Source organism: Danio rerio, chromosome 22 (genome assembly GCF_052040795.2).
Source record: "Danio rerio strain M-AB ecotype USA chromosome 22, GRCz13ab, whole genome shotgun sequence".
Taxonomy (NCBI): Eukaryota; Metazoa; Chordata; class Actinopteri; order Cypriniformes; family Danionidae; genus Danio; species Danio rerio.
The window spans coordinates 10473163-10495973 of NC_141042.1; the positions used below are offsets into that span (position 1 = coordinate 10473163).

General features: G+C 36.8%; 3 protein-coding genes across 4 annotated transcripts in view; 1 reads left to right on the plus strand and 2 right to left on the minus strand.

Moving 5' to 3' along the window:
• Positions 1–742: 742 nt before the first annotated feature.
• On the minus strand, positions 743–3786 carry LOC147838440 (uncharacterized). Its single transcript, XM_087303978.1, has 3 exons — positions 3725–3786; positions 2872–3053; positions 743–2088 (listed from the first exon to the last, which is right to left on the minus strand). Exons 2-3 carry the CDS (start codon positions 2924–2926, stop codon positions 875–877), a joined length of 1269 nt encoding a protein of 422 aa, XP_087160104.1. The 5' UTR covers positions 2927–3053; positions 3725–3786; the 3' UTR covers positions 743–874.
• A 5533-nt stretch (positions 3787–9319) lies between these two features.
• On the plus strand, positions 9320–15045 carry zgc:171686. Its single transcript, NM_001111153.2, is given in 6 exon segments — positions 9320–9577; positions 9802–10131; positions 10400–10693; positions 10774–10887; positions 11984–12051; positions 14567–15045. Coding segments are annotated over 6 exon segments (948 nt in total). The 5' UTR covers positions 9320–9483; the 3' UTR covers positions 14615–15045.
• Positions 15046–16134: 1089 nt separating this feature from the next.
• The window catches only part of nlrc7 (NLR family CARD domain containing 7), a 31103-nt gene continuing 24426 nt past the window's right edge, over positions 16135–22811 (minus strand). The window contains 4 exon segments of one of the 2 annotated variants that reach the window (NM_001444430.1): positions 16135–16581; positions 17990–18151; positions 20870–21043; positions 22275–22448. In NM_001444430.1, the coding sequence (NP_001431359.1) occupies positions 16518–16581; positions 17990–18151; positions 20870–21043; positions 22275–22448 (574 nt within the window). In that variant the 3' untranslated portion in view covers positions 16135–16517. 2 annotated transcript variants of the gene reach the window in all.

Sequence of the window (22811 nt, forward strand, 5' to 3'; positions counted from 1 at the left end):
CATGAGGAAATTGTGTAATTGTTTTTAGTTTTCTTTCCCTGATTTTATTAGGATGAATCGATGGTGACTGGATGGATTCCGGCCCAATTAGGTAGCTTTACTTGGACAAAGGAAAATTAAGACCTGTTTAAAATGATTTAAGACACACATCACAATATTTAAGTGAATTTAAGACTTTTTAGGGCCTAAAATTGTGTTTTTTAAATTAAAGACTTTTTAAGACCCCACGGATACTCTGAGTATACTTTAGTTTTTCTAGAGTAACCTGTGGTGTATTGTGATATATACCTCATATTTGTAGATATTAGTATATTGGGTAATGTGAATATAGAGGTTTTCATGGGTTTAATTTCAAACACAGCTGATGCTATACAGGAAGCAATGTAAACTATAAATAAATAAATAAACCAAGAATAAATCTCAGTGAGATAGGTGAATTCTGCACCTACTAATAGTTTGGTGGTTTTACCTTTTACTCTGTCAATAAAAATAGAAAAAAAATGATTCTATTTAATTTTTTGACAACCCACAATTCTACACTAAATTCAGAGGATTAAAGAGTTCTAAATAACTGGGATGCTTCTTATTTACATTAATGTTAACAACAATTGAATGCATTTTAAAGTCTTGTATGCCTGAACTATTTTTCCCTTGCCAGTTGGTGCATTGATGACATCTGAAGAAAACATGCAAGACCATAACCGGCATCTAGAACTACTAAAAAATATATAAGCTCAAAAGCAGAAATGATTATCTTGTTTTATTAAGTTACATCTGACACATTCTAACCAACTACAAAACGTGATCAATTATCAAAACTATCAGCTCTAGGCAGAATCACATTAAAATGCACAAGATCAGAACTCAAAACTGCTTACTCTGTTTTCACACATGCTCGTTTTTTATGACTGTACAGAGTAGCAGAATAAGTGAACCTTTTCCCACATAAATTACACTGGTATGGCTGTTCTCCAGTGTGGATCTTCTCGTGTATTTTCAGATATCGTAACCGTTTGAATCTCTTGTCACAGTATGAACATTTATAAGGCGTTTCTGTAGTGTGAACTGACTGGTGATCTTTTAGGGCTTTATGCGTAATGAAAGTCTTCCCACACTCAGAGCAAGCATGATCCTTCACACCGCCGTGCCTTTTCTGGTGTAACTTTAATGCACTTGTATAACGAAAACTCCTCCCACACAAATAACACACGTATGGCCTCTCATCTGTATGAACTTTTAGGTGGTCCCTTAGGAAACCTGGCCTAAAAAAGCTTTTATCGCACTGGTCGCATTTATAGATTCTCTCTCTAGTATGAGTCAGCAGATGCTCTTTAAAAACACTAAACCTTCTGAAACTTTTCCCACACTGATCACATTTGTGCATATTCTCTCCGGTGTGGAGTTTCTTATGATTAACAAGGCCGTCCCTTCTGGCAAAACTCGCCTCGCAATGATCACATGTGAACGGCTTCTCTCCGGTGTGGATTATGCCGTGCAAAGCTAGAGCTCTTTTATATTTGAAACTCTTCCCGCACTGATCACACGTGTACGGCTGTATTCCAGAGTGGATTCTCTCATGTATTTTCACATATTGTAACCGTTTGAATCTTTTGTCACAGTATGAACATTTATAAGGCGTTTCTGTAGAGTGAACTAACTGGTGATCTTTTAAAGCGCTATTTGTAAAAAAAGTCTTGCCACATGTAGAGCAAACCTGATCTCTCAAACCTTTGTGTCTTTTATGATGGATTTTTAAAGTACTTGGATCACGAAAACTCTTCCCACATAAATCACAGGTGTACACTTTCTTTCCAGTGTGAGTTAAGATTTGTGTGTTAAGATCTCCCGTATTTGTGAAAGTCTCATCACAATCGTTCACTGTATCCTCAGAGTGGATTTTCATGTTATCCGTAAGGGCTTCTTCTCCTGTGGGAATCTTCTCAGATGTGTGTGGCGTCATTTCTTTATGAATCTTCATGTGAAGTTTAAGGTTCACTTTTTTTTTCAATGATAGTTTTTCTGCAGTTTTGATGTCATTTTTCTCTCCCCTTTTAATCGGTTCCTCTTCTTTGTTTTCATTTAGCAGGTCTAAAACAAAAGTAAAAACGATTAAAAGAAAAACATCATAGATTAAAAAAAAGAGAGAAATGCAAAAGGAAACAACATCAGAACAATGCCTTAACTCATGTTATCTGGCCCTCTAGTTTTTAGTGATTCCACGATTGCTGAATCCAGCGCAAAATCAACAAATAGTCACAAATTTTTACAATCCTGCTAAATTATTAATTAAATCCTAATTAAATCAGGGGTTGTTGCAGCCTGTGCCGTGAGCAAATGCGGATGAAGTGCGTGTGATTTTCATGTGAAGTCAATTCAAAGATTGGATTAGACATCCTGTAGCGTAAATTGAGCATTTTGTGCGTTCGACGCACTTCAGACTGCAAAAAAAGGGAGCAAACGTCTAAAAAACAGAGCAACTGATCATACAGAAAAGCAAGAAGTTTACAATGATTGAGATTGGTTGAAGGATGAAGGACGTGACCAAATTGAAAGACATTATTTGTGCTTTACACGTACAGCTGGTTTTATGATGTTTATGAAATTGATAAGGGATTTTGTTTAACTCTTTCCCTGCAGTTAATGAGAGAAAACTGATAACATGGTCTGCCTTTCAGACGGGGATATTAGCGCATGTCTTATTTCTACCCTGCCTTTTTAGTGGTGCAAACAAATATGTTACAATTGATTAAAAATGTTTCTCCTTGTATTTATCATCATCAAGCCTCTGAAAACATTTTGCCCCTGAGGGTGCCAACGGTACTACTTCTATAAAAAAGGCCAGAAGAAAAAGAATTAGGAATAATCACCAACCTGTTTGTTCTTCAACATCTTCCAGTTTTATTGTGCAGGATTCTGGATCACTCATATTCTCACTGTGCCCTCATAAACTATTCTTCACCTGCTGGTTGATGGTGATATTTCATCATTTACTATTAATCAACGTAATATGAGCTTCACTGAGGGAGAATTACTGTGTGGTTGGAGAAGAAAATCTGCAAAAATCAAATATATAAATCAGTTATTAACTTTATAACAATGTTGTTTAATGTTTATAACAACCAGTTCTTTTGGACAATTAGAAAAATAAATGACAATGCATGAACTGCAGATACAGTCGACAGTAAAATCTGCTGAGAATTTTTGACTTACTGTTGTTTTATTTGCTGTTAAATAATCTAATATTTCAGCAGATTCACCCCCAGTGGAGGATGTAGATCCTGTACTAGAGTGTAATAAATACACCACATTGACTTAATCATTGAGTCTTGTGTTCTGAAAATATAACACTGATTGTGAAAACACAAACGTTGTGCTTGGTTTACCTTTATGTTATTTTGTATATTATAATTTTGGAGGCAGTAAAACAATGAATAGGGAAACACCCATTACAAATAGTAGTAACAACATTTTATTAATGTGAAATGTTTTCAATCTCAGAAGCCAAATCCAACTACAGCCCACTTTAAGTAAATAAACAACCCCTTAAATCTAACATTATTTAACATTAATTCTCCAGCTATCTGAGGTAAATGTTTATTTCAGTTAGCATGCGCCAGAAAAGACGCTAATATAGCACTACTTGATGACAACAATACAGAAATCGCCCTGTAACATAACATTTCAACATGAATGTTTTCATAATTGTATAAAGATGTGAAATAACCTCAAGCTATGAAGACTCGGCGTTGGGTTGCGCTGGTGACTGTGATGGCTACTTCTCCTTTTGTTTCATGGCGGCAGATCGCAGCTGTGTAAGTACATTAGCGCCACCTATCGCTAGATATAAACGCATTAAAATGATCAACGAGTGGCTAAATTACGTGCATTGCATATTTGAACTCAAATCTAAAAATAACAAAACATCCACGGGTTTTTATACTTGTTTGCTGCCTTTATTTGAAAAATCTATACACATGAAAATGCAAAAAAAAAAAAAAACTGTGAAGAACTGTGAAGGGCATGCTGATATAATGCCAACACATGAAGAGAGCTGAATAATCTCTGCATGGCAAAATTTATGCCTAAGTCCCATCTTCCAGTGCTCTGCATTTGGTCTGAACCCAGCATTAGGCTTAGCTATAAAATAAAGATGTCTGGCAATTAAACAGTAGGAAACAGCGCACGCGATGACACTATGAGACAAAAACCTTGGTTGTAGTGATCACACACCCCCACTATTACCAGATTTCTGAAAATCCTTACACTGGCCAGAATTTAAAGAAAATAGTAGTTTCAGGGTCCATGTATGTGGACAACCAGCCAAACCTCTTTAAAAAAAACTGCTTTAAATTACTCTCTCTCTCTCTCTCTCTCTCTCTCTCTCTTTCTAAAGTCACACTGATCTCTTTAAAGAAGAATGAAAAAAACTCTTTATTCCAGATTTGACATGAAGCTGGCACAGCAGGCATTTTTCTGGCACTGGCATACAGCATGTGGGCCAAACATGGCCCAGGTTTGACAGAGGTAGCACCGTCTTTAAGGTGGCACCCAAGACTTGGCCCAGATGTTAAAAATGTATATGTAAGTTTGGCCTATCTTGACCCACTATTATAATACATTTAAATTATTTTTGAATAAAGAAAATTTCTACCCATTAGGTTGCTTCAAGTAAATGTGTGGCAAAGCAAAATACTTCATGGGTTTATTAAATTCTTTGCAGTTGTGACACACCAACATATTTGGCCCAGTTATGGGTTATTAAATTAGCTGAGACTTGGCCCAGATACAATTCAATTCAATTCAGCTTTATTTGTATAGCGCTTTTACAATTAAGATTGTGTCAAAGCAGCTTCACATAAATGGTCATAGTAACTGGAACAGTGTGGTTCAGGTTTTAGTGTTTAAGTTCAGTTTAGTTCAGTTTAGCTCAGTTCAGTGTGATTTAATCATTACTGAGAGTTCAAACACTGAAGAGCAAATTCATCGATGCGCATCTCTACCAATCCTGAACCATGCGAGCCAGTGGCGACAGCGGAGAGGGAAAAAAAACTTCACCTGATGGGAGTGAAGAAAAAAAAACCTTGAGAGAACCAGACTCAGTTGGGCACGACCATTTTAATTTCTCCGCTGGCCAAAAGTCTTGTGCAGAACTTCATTCGCCGTGGTTTATGCTGGAAGATGGCCTCAATGAAGACTCATCTGTCCCTGGAGCGTCGCTGGAATCAGACACATGTTCTCCACTCCCCACGACCATCAGCGCAGCAGCAGCTCAGGATATGGCCTGGTCCCGGATATGGAACAGTCCATGTTTGGCCCTTGTATGGAAGCTAGACTTAGTTCAATCCTGTACCGTAATTCACTGCAGCAAGTGGGCCAAGCAATAGCTGATTGTGTGGGCCAGATCTGGGTCAGAGAAATGTTGCTATGTAGGAATAGGCGACAGTTTCTAATTTAAAACTAACAATTTTTAAATTAGAAACTATAGCTATTCCCATTACTATTTTATTTCCAACGATGTATGAAGTAATACATTTGTAATTTGAAAACAAGTATTATTCTCATATTTCTTCTTTTTAAATATTTAGAAAATGTTAGCATCAAAATATGTGGTTATGATGACCATTGTTTATTGGTGAAGTTTGTTCCTTGCTACTGTAGCCACTGGCTTGCATGGTTTTGGGACTTGTGAAGCTAGGATAGATGGATTTGCTCTTCAGTGTTTGGACTTTCACCAGTGAAAATTAACCAGTGAAATAACAAACTAGTAAACTAACAATTTTTTTTGTTATGATTCGTTTATAAATGACTCACAGTCATCTGTACTTACCTAATGTTAATAAAGTGAATAACATAATTAACATAGAGTAAGTAAGTGAATAAAATAGCCCTGAGTGCCGACTTTCAACAGTTCCAACTTCCTTTGAAATTCGCGGCAGTTTGCTCTGTCCCCCACCGGATGTGTGTGTGTTCGAGATCAAAAGCAGTTGAGATAAGCAGACAATGGACCACAGCATTACGAAACAATGTGGGGTGGTTAGGGGGAGGGCTTTAAAAAACGAACTACAAGCATAATAAATAAAAACAAACACTTGTGGAGATACGTCACTCATATTAAAAATATAACTATAACTAACTGAACTGACAGATATAATTAGAAACATTAATTTGAAGTGTAATTAGATTTTACTAGTTTGACCCACATCCCATTCCTTTGAAGTCAAGAACCTATAATTTTCAAGGCGCCACCAGGGGGCCCTATAATGCTTTCAAGTTCGGAATTATACGCTTTGAGGATAGTGTAGTTACTGATGATTATATGTCTATGATCTATATATAGGGTATATATCACCAAAATAAAAATAAGGATCACAATTTACTCACTCGTTACTTGTTTCAAACTTTTAACAGTTTCTTTCTTCTCATGAACACAAAAGAGAATATTTTGAAATAAGCTAGAAACATGTAACCATTGATTTCCATTGTAAGCTATCTGTTTTTCCTACTATGCAGGTCAATGGTTACAGGTTTGCAGCTTTTCTTCAAAATATCTTGTGTGTTCAACAACAACAACAACAACAAAATAAATTCATGGTTTGTATCTAACTGAAGGTGAATATAATCCCTTTGACTGGAATCAATCAGGATTCTCTATTCAGGAAAATACTACAATGAAAGCTAATAAGTTCTCTCGAGCTACAGTCTACCAGGATATCAGCAAGACTAAGTTGGATCATCCTAAACATCAAAAATTGTTGTTTTGCAATGTAGGAATGTATGTTTCATTTACCTCTGAACATACACCGCACTTCCATTACTAAATGTGGTATAAAAAGTGTATTAAGTTTAATTTGGGTGTAGGGAATATATTTTTGTTTATTTTATCTGTGGGTCCTCTCCAAGATTGCTTCACGTTTTGGGTGTTTTAAAAAAGGAAACGACAAATAAACAGACCCAACTCAAATAAACAGACCCGCTACGTCCTTGTCCCTATAGAGGGTCTAAATAATATCATAAAGCGCATAATTACTTTGTTTTGCACTTGTGCTAAAGTGCTTGTGCTTGTGACCTTTTTTAGGATTAGAATAAACTTAAGAGGCTTCTAGCAGCTCAGTTTCATAACCAAAAAGATGCATGTGGTCAGACCTATATAGGTCAGAGTCGACGATCAAGCGCTTTTTTGTGTTGTTGTTTTTGGTGAATGCAGCAGGTGGTATTTTGGCTAACCTATAATTGGCTCACAAGAGAGTGCACTTGCGTGTTATTGTGTACAAGGTGTAGGAGTGGTTAAAGGGCTGCATCTGCTAACAAAAGATGAGAATCTCCCTTACCAGACCTCTGCGCTTCACTGGAAACAAATGCATTGAGAATTTTTAAGGGAACTGGAACACATATATAGTAACAAGGTTAACAACAAGCAGTAGCAAGGGTACTGAAAAATCATACTCAGCTAAAAGTACCATTACCTCTCAAACATGTTAAAAATTGTCTGTTCTAAATACTACTCTGAGTAAATGTAGCCTTTTGAAAAGTTCTCAAGAGTATCGAGTTATACGCAATGAAAACTATTTCACCTTATACCCTGCAAATTGTGTTAAAAAGTGTGGTAAATTATTTTATCCTAAACCAACTTCATGCAGCACTGATAGAATACACATAAATTGTGCATTTGTTTGAAAACGTAACATTATGTAGTACATCTTGTTATTTGCTTAAGGCCATCTGAAGATTTCAGCCATCATTTAGTTGACATTCTTCATCTTCTCATCAGTAACGTAATCTAAACAGTCTTTCAGTCATTGTGTGTTAATTTTGCACCAACGCTACACACTGGACATGATTGCTGCAGTTATAAAGCATCCATGTCTTCAGTGTTTTGATTGGATGGGAATCACAAGACAAGCATTTAAAATAGTGACTGCAAGTTGAAGGACAATAGTAAAAATACCAATACAGAACTAAAAATGTACTCCAGTAAAAGTACACATTTTTAAAACTACTTAAAGTACAATTCCTGAGAAAAACCACAGTAATTTAAGTATTTGCAATTTGTTACTTTACATCACTGATAGAATTATTGTTTACTACCATATGCTGAGGAACATTCCTGTCTATCTTCTCTTTTGTTGATGACGCAATTGCTGCTGATATGAATACAGCCAGTACGTCACTGTTTTGAAAGTCAAAAAACCGAGTCAAGCTTTGTTCATCAGACAAAAGGAACAAAAGTACAGGTTAAATGATCACATTGCTAAAGAACCAGCTGTTAAATTACATTCGAACAGCAAACCTGTTTGTGCATTTGTAATGTATATGCATGAATGTGTGTTTTGTTATACAGATGTGGAAGATAAGGCTTCAACAAAGTTGTTTTTGGTCTTGAACATAATTGACCAGTGTCATGTGACCCAAAACTTGTGTGTTTAGGGTGTTACTTCTTTTGGCATTAGCCAATTTAGGCATCAGCACTAGTTTTTGGAGGTTAAACATGTTCATAAGAAGGTTGACAGATGCTTTCTCTTATAGCTGTAAAGGAAATGGTGGCTTACCACCCAACGTTTAAAAAACTCTAGATGTTAACTGAAAGAACGGTTCTGTTACAGTTTCAGGCGGTCTAGGTGTCATACTTTGTGACTATAATAGTATAGCTCTAGACTTGTCCACTATATAAATGGAGAATTGACAATGAACACTGCAGTGCACAATATGCAAAATCATGGAGCCTATAAGCAAATATAAATCATGTGGTTGCAAATTAGTCTCTCCTAAAAACTCTCTCGTTCAAAACTTGGAACATGGGGAATTTAATACTAAAAATGTGTTTAAAATACGGATGCTAATTTTAAACTGAGCAACTTCAATTGTATTTACAAAATTTGATCAAATATTTGACAACTTTTATGTATATGTCATATAGAAATGTGTTTCAGGTATATTAATGTGTTCTGAATAAATGCAATTTCCATTTGTTTCTTGTGAAGCTGCATCAAACCCAAATGCATGATGAAAATTAATTGAATTATTTGGCTTAGTATTTAGAGTTATATAGATGCCAGCAGCAGATGATGACGTAGATGCTGTGTTATGGATGGATTATTATGAACAACTGTGTACCGATCTGCTGTTTCCTTTAAAAAAAAGAAAAAGAAACATGTCGATTTAATGGCAAAGCAGTTACATAACGACATTCTTTTTTTATAAACTCGACGGCTAAATTAGACTTTCTTTTTTGACCATAAAGATTCAAGTCATTCAACACCTTGTGCTGTAGAGAGCAAAGTAAGCAAAAAAAAGCAATAGTTTGCTCTAGTAGGCTAGTACGCTCGCGCATTGCGTCGTGTTCAGTGTACACTAGTGTACAGCCTTTACATCAAGTCGGACGTAATCATCAGGCTTTAACTTTGCTATTAAAGATCGAGCAAATGAATCTGCGCTTTGGAACCTCACCGTCACCGATGTAACTTTTCGCTCGCGCTCTTTTGTTTAATGTGGATTTTTTTTCAGAGGATGTTTGTTGAGCGGTTTAGGAGACTCATTGACAACGGATTCTTCTTTTGTTTGTGTTTGTTGATCGCAAATGGTATGTGGTCCTCATTTTTGTCTGTTAGCGTTGTTTAAATAACTGCTCTACTTAAATCTCTGGGCATGTTTTTGTTTTATTTGTTTTTTAGTATTCAGAATACTGGAACGTTAAACTGTCTCTCTTTACATGAGATAATTAGTGGATCTACCTTATAAATATTCAGTTTGTTAAAAAATACTTTGTTAAACAGACAAAATAAATATCCTAATATTTTTCCCCAGGTGTGTTTGGTGCTGATACAGATGAAGTAAAGTCAGTATCTGTGATGGAGGGCGACTCTGTCCTTCTGAACACAGATGTTACTGATGTAAAAAGAGATTATCAGATACTGTGGATGTTTGGACCTCAAGAGAGTCGGATAGCTGAAATCTATAAGCAGAACATAGATTTTTATGACAGTAATGGGACATATGGAGACAGACTGAAGATGGACAATAAAACTGGATCTCTGACCATCACAAAAATTAGAATTGTACACTCTGGACTTTATAAACTAAACATCATCAGCAGTGGAGGATCTTCATACCTGAGATTCAGTGTTGCTGTCTATGGTGAGTTAATGCCCGTGGTGGTGACTAGAAACTTTAGAAATATCAGAATGCAAAGCAATAGGTTTAAAATTAGTTATAATGTTAGAGCAGGATTGTAACCCCACATTTAAAGTATATGCATATCAATATGCAAGTACAACAATTGTGTTTTCACTCTTTTTTTAAGTCGTCCACAACAAAACAATTGTTTGATAACCTGCTTGTTCGAGAAACTGTCTTATTATAGAGATTAAAATTAATTGCATTTAAATAATGTGCATTTTTCTAGCTCGTCTGCCCACTCCTCTCATCACAGAGAAATCTACATCAGTTCAAAATCCTTCATCATCATCATCAGTCCCCAAATGTGTGCTAAACTGTTCTGTGTTGAACGTGAGCAATGCGAGTCTCTCCTGGTACAAAGGAAACAGTTTATTCTCCAGCATTGAAGTGTCTGATCTTAACAACAGCATTTATCTGCACCTGGAGTGTCTGGATGATTCGTACAGCTGCGTTGTGGCTTATTCATTCACCAACCAGACTACACACCTCAACAACACGCAACACTGTCAGACATGTTCAGGTATCACAGGGTCTCATAACCTCCATTTGTGTTTAGTGAAATAAAAATGTGAGTATTTCATCTTCCTTCTTTATCTTCAGGGGCTGTTCAGCGTTCACACATAATACTGCCGAGTGCTTTTGCTGTATTTCTGGCATTGGTGTGTGCTGTATTACTGTGCTGTCACCGCAGAAAATGTAAACAAATGGGAAAAGGCAAGTTTTTTAAATTAAGCTAAATTAAGAAATCTCAGTATTACTTAAAAATACCTTATGTACATTCATCGGCCACTTTATTAGGTACACCTGTCCAACTGCGCACGTTAAACCAAATTTCTAATCAGCCAATCACATGCCAGCAACTGAATGCATTTAGGGATGTAGACATGGTTAAACGATCTGCTACAGTTTAAACCGAGCATCAGAATGGGGAAGAAAGGTGATTTAAGTGACTTTAAATGTGGCATGGTTGTTGGTGCCAGACGGGCTGGTCTGAGTATTTCAGAAACTGCTGATCTACTAAGATTTTTACACACAACCATCTCCAGGGTTTACAGAGAATGATCCAAAAAAGAGAAAATATCCAGTGAGTGGCAGTTCTGTGGGCGCAAATGCCTTGTTGATGCCAGAGGTCAGAGGAGAATGGCCAGACTGGTTTCAGCTAATACAAAGGCAATAGTAAAACAAATAACCACTCGTTACAATCAAGGTATGCAGAAGAGCATCTCTAAACACACAACATGGTAACCCTTGAGTCGAATGGGCCACAGCAGCTGCCACTCCTGTCAGCTAAAAACAGGAAACAGTCTCACCAAAATTGGACAATACAAGAACGTTGCCTGGTCTGATAAGTCTTAATTTCTTCTGCAACATTCGGATGGTAGGGTCAGAACTTGGTGTCAACAACATGAAAGCATGGATCCATCCTACATTATATCAACAGTTCTGGCTGGTGGTTGTGTAATGGTGTGGGGGATATTTTCTTGGCACACTTTGGGCCAATTTGTAATAAGTGAGCATCTTGTCAACGCCACAGCCTACCTGAATATTGTTGCTGACCATGTTCATCCCTTTATGACCACAGTGTACTCATCTTCTGATGGCTACTTCCAGCAGAATAACACGCCATGTCATAAAGCGTGAATTATCTCAGACTTGTTTCTTGAACATGACAATGAGTTCACCATACTCAAATGGCCTCCACAGTCACCAGATCTAAATCCAATAGAGCACCTTTGGGATGTGGTGGAACGGATGTATATTGTTTAAAAATTTATACAATTTTTTAAAATACGTTTTCTTATCAATTCAGCCAATATTCAAGAGGAAGAGATGGATTATGCTGAACCAATATTCTGTACACAACGTCTTCAGAATACGGTAAGATTGTATTATTGTAAAAATTGTGTCCATATTCCAGGATGATAATGTGTATCACGGCCATAAATGAGGCTGGTGTCGTGATCTCGATCTTTTCGAGTGCGCATTACCTTGGGCAACCTAAAAAATGCCAATTTTGTTTAATTTGAACATTTAGAATCTAAAACTTATGAACAGTTGTGTAGTTTTATTGGTGATTCCAAATATGTAATGTAATCGTAAGCTTGATAAACAGTTTTGGAGAATTTGATGTTTTGCCATTTAGACTGAATGCCGAGCATACTGGCCGAAAGGCATTTCAAAGATGGCCGCCGAGTGAAATGACTAGCCTTAAAAGGACTTTGACTGTTCTAAGCAAATAATATTCTAAGTGTACTGTTCACACAGAATGCATTTTTCCTTTCAAATGCACTACTTTTCTATTGTTTTTCAATGTAACGATACACTTGACGGATGTGACTGTTATGCTCATATCTTGTGTATGTTAAAGACGTGAGCACCACGTTTGATGCAATGTCAAGTTAAAACACTTTTCTCATGCAGCACTGCTTTCAAATGCAGCAACAGAGCATTTAAAAGAACTCAAATGCGGGGCAACTGTTCACAGGTTTCTGTTTAAAAGTGTTCGGTGGCTGTGTCCAGACACCCTCATAAGTTATGCTGCACTTTTTTTCAAATCATTCCAAAGCAAAGCGTCTCATGTTTTTAGAAGCAAAGACGCATTCAGTGTGAATGAGGCTGTTAAAGAAACACTCACAGGCTAAAATAGCCTAATTTCACCATGGTACAACAGGCACAATAATATTAAAAAACTTGAAAATCAAAAACTTCCATGTATTCTGGATTAAATAGATATGGTTCAGGATCTGCACTAAAGTAGGTTCCGAATCATCTCACAAAATGGTTGCAAGTCATGTTGCCAGAGTAAGGAGGTGGTCACGTTGTATATATAGAGGCTAGCCAATTTTAAGGCTCAGCTCTAGCTGCAGTCTTAGTACTGCAGCAATATTGCTTGATTATTACGCCAGAATAAGAGTATAGTTCCATATTTGCCTAGAAAATAGCAACTTTTCATTTTCAGTCAGAGAAGAGTTGAATCGCCTAATGTCTCCTCATTTGTAAGTCATTTGGGACAAAAGTGTCTGCTAAATGTAAATGTATGCTAAGCTAAACTAAAAGTACTCCTACCTAGACCTTGGAGCTGAATGCATTCACAAATGGTTAAACTAAACTGTTTATCTATATGGAAGCTATGAAGTGCGGTTTATTCATAAACTAATTTCGAGAGGATCACGTGCTTATAATCAACACGGCTGGCTCCTTGTTAGCTCCGTAATCAGCCCTATTAGATGATTACAGAAGCATTATAAATAACCTGAGTTTTTCACTCCAGTTATCTTCATCTTGAAACTCCCCCCCTTTCCACCCCTACATCCTCCCACTTTTTTCTGATGGGGCGACACGGTGGCCCAGTGGCTAGCACTGTTGCCTCACAGCAGGAACACCGCCAGTCCTACCCATCGGGCCGGTTGGTGTTTCTGTGTGGAGTTTACATGTTCTCCCCGTGTTCGCATGGGTTTTCCCCAGGTTCCCCGGTTTCCTCCCACCGTCCAAAAACATAACCATAGCCAATCGACTAAAACAAATTATCACCCATTACAACCTTAGTTTACACTTCTCACGGTGACAAGCAGGGGAGTTCTCAAGACCTACCTGACCTCGAATTTCCCTCTCGCCCTTCTAACGGGAGGGAGGCCCAGGCTTGAGGATATTACGGGACAGCATGCCAAATACGCTTTATTGATTATCAGCTAAGTGTGAACTCTTGAAATGGGCAAAAAGAGTGTAACATTTCTTTTAAACACAGGAAAACTCACCATTGAAATGGTTAAGGAACCAAAATGGTTCTTTTATGACACCACTGTAAAAAATCCCCTTTTGTAAAGTATCTTTATGTGTGTAATCCTGCGGTTGTGGTTACAGTCATACTGACACCAAAGAGAAAGTTCAGTTTAAATAAAGGCTGCTTTTGATCAAACAAGGACGCTTTGAGTGCTCAAACTTCAAACTTCCTTTTTTTTTTGAGAGATTTGTGAGTGCATGATTCAGTTTGTCTATTTACTTAAATGTGTAAATGTATGTATGTATTCTGTTTTCATAATCATTTGAGTAAATATTACTGAATAATATGCAATTGTTTACCTGTTTAAATTTGTGTACAGTATAATTTGTCTAGATTAGTTATATGAAAGAGCTGCTGTAGCTTTGTCTACCATATAAGTGGCTAGAATTAACATTGTAAGCCTTTAAGTTAGGAAGTATTTTGTATTATTATTTGATGTGTTATGTTTTTGCTCCTAGACTTTAAAAATTAGATTCTTTTTAACAAAACCCAGCACAGAAATAGCTAATTAAAGGCTTGCAGATTTTAACCCTGCTCATAAAATGTCCTAATGTCTGTTTATGAATTAGCTTGTATCTAATTAATGCTTATGACCCTTGTGTTTTCTTGCAGGACGTCATTACGGAAGATCACACAGTGTACTCAAGTATCAGGACATGAGTTGAGGATCCAGGATCTGTTCATATTTACTGTTATTATCATAAATCAACACTGCCACGTTTTTTACTGTATGTTTAATATTTTCTACTTATGTTTAAGTCAAGGTTTACTTCCAGAACAGTGAGTAATCTTTAACTCCTGTTTCACAGAGCCAGTATTTTTATACAGAAGATATCAGTATTAAAGAATCGGAAGTTCTTGCTTAGTACTTGCACTGTTCATTTCTGTTTTTATAGATCGCATTATTTATAGGTTTTATTTTTGCTTGATTTGTCTGTTTTTAAATACATTTTGTACTGCTGTAAAGCAAGGTTCCATTATTATAAATACTTCTTGGTGTTTTAATGAGTCAAACAGACCGAACATTGTTCTGTGTTCCTGTTTATCACTTCTCCTCCCTCATCCTGTTTATAAAAAGCACTGTGAGATAATGACTGGTTTCCTGGTGGTGACTGTTACAGTATCCCTTGAGCTACAATCTCTTAATGTACGTTTAATGATAGCCAATTTTAAGAAATGTAGTTTCTTGATTCCAGAGAGTGCCGAAATATGCTGTGAGCTCCAGTGGGATTTAGATGAGCAGTTTACATGGGTTAAAGTTGAAAAAAAATAAGCCATATTCCTTTAATCAACACTTTATTTAAATAGCTGAGACCAACCGAATTTAGATATTTTAAACCACTTTAATATCACCAGTTTGTGTATTTTGAAAGCTAAAATAAGTAGCCTATGTTACCTTAAAAATGTATATATATGTATATATATATATATATATATATATATATATATATATATATATATATATATATGCAAAAATATTTTTGTTTTTATGCCATCATAGAGTCAAAAACTTGCATAACTCAAACTGCTCAGTCAGAAAATTAAACACACTTCACGTATACATTCGGACATTCCATTTAAACGTGTGTAGAAAAAAAAAATCCCCAAACCCTTAAATTTAGTATTATAGATGTTGTGTTCACGAGTACATGAAATAGAAATTTTACATATGAAACAAGACTCCTTATTCCTTGTTTTGAGACCTAACCAAGCTCAAATTAAGACATTTTTTTAAAAGGACAGCAACTTTATTGAAAGAAACCAACATTTGACGGAAATCATCGTGAATAATCAACGAGTTTACTTAGGCCTAATTGCTAAACCTCTTCTTACCGCAGCTGTTGGTTGAAAAATGTTAAGAAAGGTAAAATATCGCCCCCTACTGGTGCTGAAGTGATTCTCTTGCAATAATGTCGGCAGTGTCTGGATTAAAAAAGGTATTTACGGTAAATTATAATGCACTGAGAGCAGGTAATATGGTCAGTAGGCTACATAAACAACGCTTGTTAAATGGGAAATCGGAGGAATAAAGATTACATTTTTGAAGAACAGCAAAAAAAAAAAAAAAAAAAAAAAAAAAAATATATATATATATATATATATATATATATATATATATATATATATATATATATATATATATATACAGTTGTTACATTAAGTAATGAATTCACCATTTTCTCAGAAAACATAACAACTCCAGAATCACACAAAGATTCTTGACTTGATTCTTTGTTGTTTGACTCCTAGAGTCAAATGCAATGGCTTCAGATCAACTCTAGGTGCCTTGATATGCTGACAGTAAAGTTGCTTATCGTTGGTAATTTAGTGGTATGAATACATTTGAAATTCTTGGTAAGTAGTACACTATTAAGCCTGAAGCACACTTCACAAACTCTTTGTGATGGTCGGTGTACTGCGTGTGAGGCAAATCTGGCATTATAGTCAAATTTGGCATGCAGGTCACACTAGGTATTGCATGCTTAAGGTAAAGCTGAACGTCTGTATGCATAATGACACTCTTCTGTGGATCCTCACCTGATGCATCTCTTCTTCACAAAAACTATGATATACAGCATTTAATGTCCTTGATTTGACCAAAGTCTGGCAGTGAAAATTCATCAACACTGTGAGGAGGAAGCAGAGGAGAAAAAACATCATTTTTCCTCGAAACAAAATTCTAATTATTTACAGCACCTTATATTTTGAAAAACTAACTTTTGAGACTAACATTTAAATAAATCCCTGTGATCTGTGATATTAATTACTGATTCTACATTCGTTTCCACATATATTTTCCTAGAAAATATTTTAAACAATTCCATGCTGTGACTCCTACTGAGAAACACAAACTAATGAGTGAAGGCTTGGCTGAGCACAAATAGCAAATTAATTTAAATAAATGAATGTGCTTAGAGGTATACGCAAACTGTGTGACATGAACTGGGTGTTGAGAAACAGTATACTCTCACTCAGCCCTATTGAACTTTTTCCTTCAAACAAAAAGTACTTAATTTAAAGAATATCAGATTAAGTGTAAAAAGTAAAAGTAAAAAAGAGTCCAGAAGAGCGAGAGACATTTCTGATGTGCTGCTGTGTGTTTTCTACAACTATTTCAGACTGTAATGATTCACAGCTGAAGCCATTAAGGGCGCACTCACACTATGCTATCTGAACCGTGCGCAGGCCCGTTTCCCAATTAGTTTAATAGTGTGAGTGCTCTGAATTGGGCTCAGGTGCGGTTCAGTTGGCCAGCCCTGGCCCAGTTGAAAGAGGTGTGCCAGAGTGTGGCATGCTTGTAGTGTGAGTGCAAAGCACGCCTGAGCCCGAAACTGAAGACGTGACGTCACGTTTAGGGTACTGTTTATATGGATTTATTAATCATTCTTAACTTTCAATGAACGCAAACTGTCATAGATTATTAAAATGCGCAAATCGAGGACAATTGCACTGGTATGGTTCAAGGTAGAGGTCTGCATTCCTGCGGCTGTGTGCGGGAGCTGCGGGACCCGACCAGATTTATTGCGGCGCGGATAAATGTCCGAATAATGCACGGGAGCAGCCGGTAACTGGTGTAATTTTGGACAGGAGTGAATGGTCTTACAATTTCGCTCCTGACTCCCGAGCGAGCAAGCACGCGTATGTATGTGTGTGAATGAGAGAGCGAGATGCTGTGTTTAGCTTGTTTGTTGCTGTCTATGTGTGTGTTCTACCCGAACGGGCACGGCGGGTAGAAAAAGAGGTGGATCGGGCAGCAGGACAACAAATGCTGAATATAAGCGGGAGTGGTTGGGTTCGGACTAAAACCTGGCGGGAGCAGGATTCAAAATTTAGTCCAGCGCAGATCTCTAGTTCAAGGCAACTGTACCTAATGTGAGTCCGCCCTAATGCTTTTGCTGGATAAAGCTCTGACTTGCAGCTTTTCTGCTCTTTCTCTTCAACTACCGCAGACACACTGCACACTTTGTGCTCAGACAAACCCTTTGTTTAAATAAAACATAATAATTTTCAACACAGTCTGTGTTGTTTACTGACCTCAGTTCACAGTTTGAGTCTCGTACCACATCACTGAGCTCCTGCTTTGAGTCTCCAATGTGATTTTCCCTCAGATAAAGCACTTTTAGAAACTGCAGAGCTTTTGTGTTCGTCAAACACTGAGTTAAAGAAGAAACATCTGTGATGCCACAGTCGTTTAGTCTAAAAAAAGGCAAACAGACAGAGAGGAAGAAATCATGGTTATCAGAGGTTTAATGCAGGAGTGTCAAACTAATTTCTGGACTCTCAGCCCTGCAGAGTTTATGCCTTCACACAGGGCCAGCGCGTCCATAGAGGCAACCCAGGCAGCTGCTTGGTGCAGAAGTATAAATCAGCTTTAATAATAGGGGGCATCACTCCTGCGACACTCCCCTCCCCGGTCCTCGCTGTCATACGCGCAATCATCTCTTGGTTTGAGGGCGGCATGATTACGTTAGACTAGGGCGCCAGTTCAGCTTGCTCCTGTCCTGCCTCCACGTAAGCTGGTTTTTCCAGCCTGACCAGCTAAGACCAGGCTGGAAGTGGCCAAAATCTCAAGCCAACCAGCTAAGGCTGATTAAAGTTGGATTTTTCAGCAGGGATGTCAGAAACTGAACGTTATTCATCTCAAACCGATTTTATAACTGGGATATTCTAAAATAACATTGTGGGGTTTTTTTTGTAACATATTAACAAATATTAATTATGTGTAGCATGTTGTTAAAGCCGGCGTCAGGGTGGCGCAGAGAGTAGCATGATCGCCTCACAGCAAGAAGGTCGCTAGTAGGAGCCTCAGCTGGGTCAGTTGGCATTTCAGTGTGGAGTTTGCATGAACTCCCCGTGATTGCGTGGGTTTCCTCCGGGTGCTCCTGTTTCCCCCACAGTACGAAGACATGCGGTATAGGTGAATTGGGTAAGCTAAGTTGTCTGTAGTGCATGTGTGTGAATTAGAGTGTATGGATGTTTCCCAGTGATGGGTTGCAGCTAAAAGGGCATCTGCTGCGTAAAACTTATGCTGGATAAGTTAGCGGTTTATTCAGCTGTAACGATCCCAGATTAATAAAGGGACTAAGCCGAAAAAAAAAAGAATGAATGTTTAGAATTGTCCACCATATAAGTGCATAGGAATCAGAAGTAGGATGTGTGTTTGGATATTGGGCATGGTGGATGATCACACTTTGTCGTTTTGGTTGATTTATTCTTTTGCTGGAAATTAGACCCACATTTAGAAATATTTGCACTTAATGAACAAAATTATGTAACTGTAGGGTCCAGCCAGTTGGTCCAATGACGGTATCCAATGGTGGATGAAGGTTCACTGCATGTTCGGTCTTTCCAGTGCACAATGTTGATTTATATTAAACTTAACTCATATCTGACTCCAATTTTAGTATGAGATGGTTTAGAATATTAATATGTTCATCCTCGTTTTATCTGACTCCCATTATAAAACATTGATAAGATTATTTTGTTTCCTTTCACATTATTTTAGATTATGATTGAATATTCTTTTGATTTGTTATTATACCTTATTTTCATTTACTCAGATTCCGATAGCATCTCGAGTCTTGCACCGGCCGGGTATACAATCTCTTACTACAAGCTTGTCAGTCTTGGTCATTAAACAGAGGCGATTAACCACTCTCCTAAAAAGGCAGAACACTACTTACTCAATTTAGGAGATTTTTATGTGGTCCCCATGGATCTGTTATTTACTTAATCAAGACAAAGTATTTTAATAATAATCGCGCAGGATTATACTATTGTAGATGAAGGCCTAAATATCCACATTTAAAGTAGTTTCAACAATATTTTGTTGTTCTAAATAGTTGGCCTTTTACAGTCCAAGTATACATGAATAAATGCCAATTTGTTAGTCGGATCTCTAACAACATTGAATAGCGTGCCACGCTGCTCCGTCTAACATGTTTTAGTCCGTTACTAACCTGTACAGTGGCTTGTAGTGCTATGGACAACAACATTTATCAGTGATAATAACACGAACTCTGTTTGAATCATTCAAAACATAACAATTTATTAGTCAGGTAAATGTATTATGCCAATTCAATCAGTCAATTTATAAACGATCAATACAAAACATCAAATTATCAAAGATAACTCCAAGATGAAAAAGATGCATTCCTGACTTTGAAATATACATAACATGGGGCAGACCCCATGTTATGGGCTGATCTGGTTAGGCAGAATCGCCCTGAGTCCTTCTTAGGCCTTACCTTAAATAATCCAAGAATTCCCTCAAGGAAGGGGGTGTGAATGTATAACAAAAGGCATTCACACTTAGTGTCACACCCCTCACAGTGGATCAAAAGATGCCTGAAGTTATATATTTATTGTTCTGATTATGTCTATTTCTAAGAGAATGAGACCATTGTACCAATCGCACTGAGACATTTCAAATGATATCAAACATGATAGTTAAAGTCAGTTTGGTTAATTCTAGAACATTCAAACATTGAAATGACCATATGTGTGAGTTGGGGGGATGAAGCAGACTCAGATGCAAATGCAGCAGGAACTGGTTTTTCCCGCATTCCCCTTGCTGAGTTGTGAAGTTACCAGTCTCTGTTTTCAGCTCATGATTTGAATTGTCAAAGATATCAGAATATTTGCAATATTTCAATTCTTACAGTAACTAAATATGGAATGGGTGTCTTGAATGGAGTGGAGTTCATAAAAAAAAAACAGCCAACGTTTCCTGAATCCATGGCCGAGCTGACTGTCTCTTACACCTGTGATCCCATCCACAAAACCATCCTCATAGCAGGCGTCTCAAGACAAAGACTCACAACTCTGAAGGTGTTCATGATCCCATTTAAGAATAAGCCATAAAATACCCCCATAGCCTTGTTAAGGTTAAAGCAGTAGGTGAATGTTTCTTACCTCAGTGTCTCCAGTTTGCAGTCTGAATTGTTCAGTACGTCACATAAGAGATTCACTCCAGTGTTTCTAATTTGATTCTTACTTATGTCCAGTTCTCTCAGGTGTGATGGGTTTGATTTCAGAGCTGAAGTCAGGATCTCGCACTGTTCCTCTGTGATACTGCAATGAGACAGACTGAAGACAGAAAGAGAAAAGACAATGAGTGGAATTTGTGTGAAGGTCACGTGTGAGTAAAACACATGATTGTTGAACAAATCAAATCATGAAAATACAACATGAATGAACAAACCAAAAGAGCAGTATTTGAGTTATAATCCAAGTCTGGAGTTGTTCTTAAGTTATAAATGAGTGAAATTACATGTATATTCAGTTGAAGTTTGAATTATTATTGCCCTTTTTTTGTTCTTAATTTCTGTTTAAGGTAAATAAGATTTTTTTCAGCACATTTCTAAAAATAATAGTTTTAATAATTCATTTCTAATAACTGATTTATTTAATCTTTGCCATGATAACAGAATATTTGACTAGATATTTTTCAAGACACTTCTATACAGCTTAAAGTGAAATTTTAAGGATTAACTAGGTTAATTAGGTTAACTAGGCAGGTTAGGGTAATTAGTCAAGTTATTGTATAACAATGGTTTGTTCTGTAGACTAATCGAAAACAATATAGCTAAAATATTTTTTACCTTAAAATGGTTCTTAAAAAATTAAAAACTGCTTTTATTCTAGCCGAAATAAAAAAAAAAATAAGACTTTCTCTAGAAGATAAAATATTGTCAGACATACTCTGAAAATTTCCTTGCTCTGTTAAACATCATCTGGGCGATATAAAAAAAAAACAGAAAATTCAAAGGGGGGCTAATAATTCTGATTTCAACTGTATATATTCATTCATCTTCTTTTTTTGGCTTAGTCTCATTATTAATCAGTGATTGCCACAGTGGATCACACAAATCGGATCATACAGCACTCATACAAAAGACAAAGACAGACAAGAACAGGATAAAAGTGCTTAACCCGAGAAAACTTGGGCCGAGCACAACATACAAGACAAGACAGCACTAGTGTCTGGACCAAAATAAGAATTGACAAGACCAAAGTGGCAGAATCCTGATACACACTACATGGTGATAAATCCTTAAAAGCAAACTAAACACTTCTGTCCATCGCTGGAAATTCATTAGTTGTCCAGTATAAATGAAACAATGTCAGAATAATGTTTTTTTGCTAATTTTTAGACTGTTCTCATGTTTGTTCTTGATTAGTTCTTGAATAGTTGTCAGATTTCAGCATATAATAAATTTAAGAAAGTAATTAATGCTGTGGCTTGATTCCTGTTGCCTGAGAATAAATAAACATTAATAATCTCTCAGTATCTGCTGTACAGTATAATAATACTAACTGTAGTTTCTCCAGCTTGAACTGTGGCTTCATCAGTAAATCACTGAGGTTTTTCACTCCAGAGTCTCCCAGATTATTCTCACTGAGGCTCAGTTCTCTCAGGTGTGATGGGTTTGATTTCAGAGCTGAAGCCAGGATCACACACTGTTCCTCTGTAATACTGCATTTACACAGCCTGAAGACAGAATGAGAAAAGACAATGACTACATGATAAGTTAATGTGCGAGTTAAAACAAAATTTTCACTGAGTACTTATGGTCTTATTTAATTTTAAATTAATTACTGAAAAAGCATTATTACTATTATAACCCATTTGATTTTATTTTTATAGTTGTATTTAATTGATCACACGACATGCAGATCTCATGAGAAATCCTGAAAACCTGACTAAACACTTCCTTCCATCACAGGAAATTCACCAGTTGTCCAGTATATACAGTGCATCCGGAAAGTATTCATAGCGTTTCACTTTTCCCACATTTTTTATGTTACAGCTTTATTCCAAAATGGATTAAATTCATTTATTTCCTCAAAATTC